This window comes from Pyxicephalus adspersus, chromosome 1, assembly GCF_032062135.1.
Source record: "Pyxicephalus adspersus chromosome 1, UCB_Pads_2.0, whole genome shotgun sequence".
NCBI classification, from domain to species: domain Eukaryota; kingdom Metazoa; phylum Chordata; class Amphibia; order Anura; family Pyxicephalidae; genus Pyxicephalus; species Pyxicephalus adspersus.
In genome coordinates, this window is record NC_092858.1 from 145539543 (window position 1) to 145541808 (window position 2266).

At 35.1% G+C, this 2266-nt stretch overlaps 1 protein-coding gene across 1 annotated transcript in view; it reads right to left on the reverse strand.

Moving 5' to 3' along the window:
* Positions 1-641: 641 nt before the first annotated feature.
* Positions 642-2266, reverse strand: part of LOC140334896 (myeloperoxidase-like) — a 14667-nt gene continuing 13042 nt past the window's right edge. The window contains exons 9-10 of the mRNA XM_072417207.1: positions 1270-1522; positions 642-865 (exon numbers count right to left, since the gene is read on the reverse strand). Of these exons, the coding sequence (XP_072273308.1) occupies positions 657-865; positions 1270-1522 (462 nt within the window). The 3' untranslated portion in view covers positions 642-656. The remainder of the gene's footprint in view (positions 866-1269; positions 1523-2266) is intronic.

Below are 2266 nucleotides of genomic sequence, written 5' to 3' on the forward strand. Positions count from 1 at the left end.
AAATATAAAGTGACTGCACTGATATATTCTGCATTGAAGGTTTGCATGAAAAAAGTTTTGCTGTCCAAACATTAAAGCAAGAAGTTTGCTATTGAACATACTGTATAGGTAAAGAACTGGCCTTCTGAACAATATGCTGTCAAAGGATGAAAGAATTGTTTGACCATGTAACATTTAATATTTTTGCCGCAAATTGAGCATCAACTTTGTGGTTTAGGGCTGCCTGCTTCTTCATGGCTTTAATAGCTATAATGTATTAAGTAAACTATACATTTTGCACCATATCAAAATGTGGGGTAAACCGAAACTGAAGACTGAGGGCTCTATTTATAAATTATTCCCCCAGCCGAATTCTCTGAAATTCGTTGGTGGTAAAATCTATAGTTGTATTTTTCTGTCTGCTAATAAAACAATGACTCATTCTGCCGCCCAGCAGCCATTCATCAACAGTTCAGAGCTGTCACAATAGGAAATGAATAGGAAAAGAAACCCACAAACATCTTGCAACTTAGGTAGTTTTGAATCCAGGAGTAGTAAAAACGTCACCAAATTAATGCTAGGCACTTTCTCATGTCCATTTTGTTCTCAAATAAATTAAAATGTATAATGTACAAATATGTGTAGACTATTAAAAGGGATGATTTGATTTAACTGGTTTACATAAAGCTAACCTTTAAAATTGTTTTAATGTTACCTGGAAGCCCACGTTCTCGCCCTCTTTGTATATTGATTGCTGCTAAGTCCAAACCAAGTTTATTTGTCGACTCAAACAGGTGATCTCTCAATTCATCACTCATTATTTGATACTGGCGGTTTATTTTAGCAGAATTGACCAACATACCCCGCATCAAAGGATCAATTCCACCTGCAAATAGGAAATCGGGAAAAAAGTTTACTTGAATTATATTCTGTATAATTTTTTTTGTTTTTTTTGCAAAGTCTTCAGCAATGAAACATTAACCCAGAAGGCACTGTGATGGATGGAAGTGGAGCCATCTACTTCTTCAGACAAACTAGTCATGTTTTGCCATGTGTTAGCAAATAAAAGAAGTCATGAATGCAAGTGAGATTAGGGTCAGTATACTGACTTTTAATCAGTTTTTTTTTAACTTCTATGCTAATAATTATTGTGGGAGGGGGAGTCCTGATGTATTAGGCAGACCTTAATCTTTTAGTTTAGGATCCTTTTCAATAAGTTAAAACAGCTAGTTCAGGTGGCATTTTACATATTAAGCTGAAAGGCAACAATATTAGAATAGATTTATTTACCTCCATGTATTACCCACGCTGGGTTATAGAAAGTCCGATGAAGGGGGATAGCAGGGTTTGTTTTAAGGGGCACATATCCTTCTCCTACACGGTACACAAGTACATGTACCAGAGTGTGCCCCATACGGTAGGCAAGAGTGAATACATTTGAAACTCTCGGGTCCTCTGTTTCATTGTAAGATGTATATTTAGGTATATATTTGAGCATGTTTTTGCCCAGCAATAGAGGAAGCCAATCGTTGTACGTTATTTTCTAGTAATGAGAAAATATGTAGATAAAATAAGTCATACACTGCTCAAAAATGGATGAACAAAAAGACAAATTGACACTAGAAAGGTACATAGTTAGAAACAGCCAGTGTTTACAATATATAATATACATACTATACATATTTCAATATCAGAAATTCCAACTGGTCGATTTTTATGTTCCAGCACTATATTCATCATCATTTCAGAGCCTAAGTTATCCCCATTCCCATCATTATTCTGTTAGGAATTGTGACCATTATTAGGTCTTAAAGGACAATTCCAAGTTAGACATGAAACTAATAAGCAGAATGATAACTCAACTGAGTCAATTGTTGTTGTGTAGTTTCTCAAAATAAAAAGGACGGTGTGCAGATCTCTTATAACAATGAGTTTTATGAGGTTCTTGCAACATGTAGTCTCTTCCAGCAGCAAAAGCCAAGCCTGGCTCTCAAAGTAAAGACTAAGGGAATGATTTACTAAATAAATCTTGGCTGTTCACTCACTTAGGTAAATTATCACCTCGCAAAGGATAATTTACTTACCTAAGTGAATGCAGTAACAATTCATTTTACAAAGAATGCCCAGTCACATAAAAAGGAAATCATACAAAAAACAAAAACATGTTTTTTGCATGCCCATGGTTGAATGGCTACAGTCAACAGAGTGTCATCTCAATTACCAAGCTAAGAAAGATATTATAAATCTTTCAAATGTGAGCAACCCACATTCCACTAGTAAATCAACT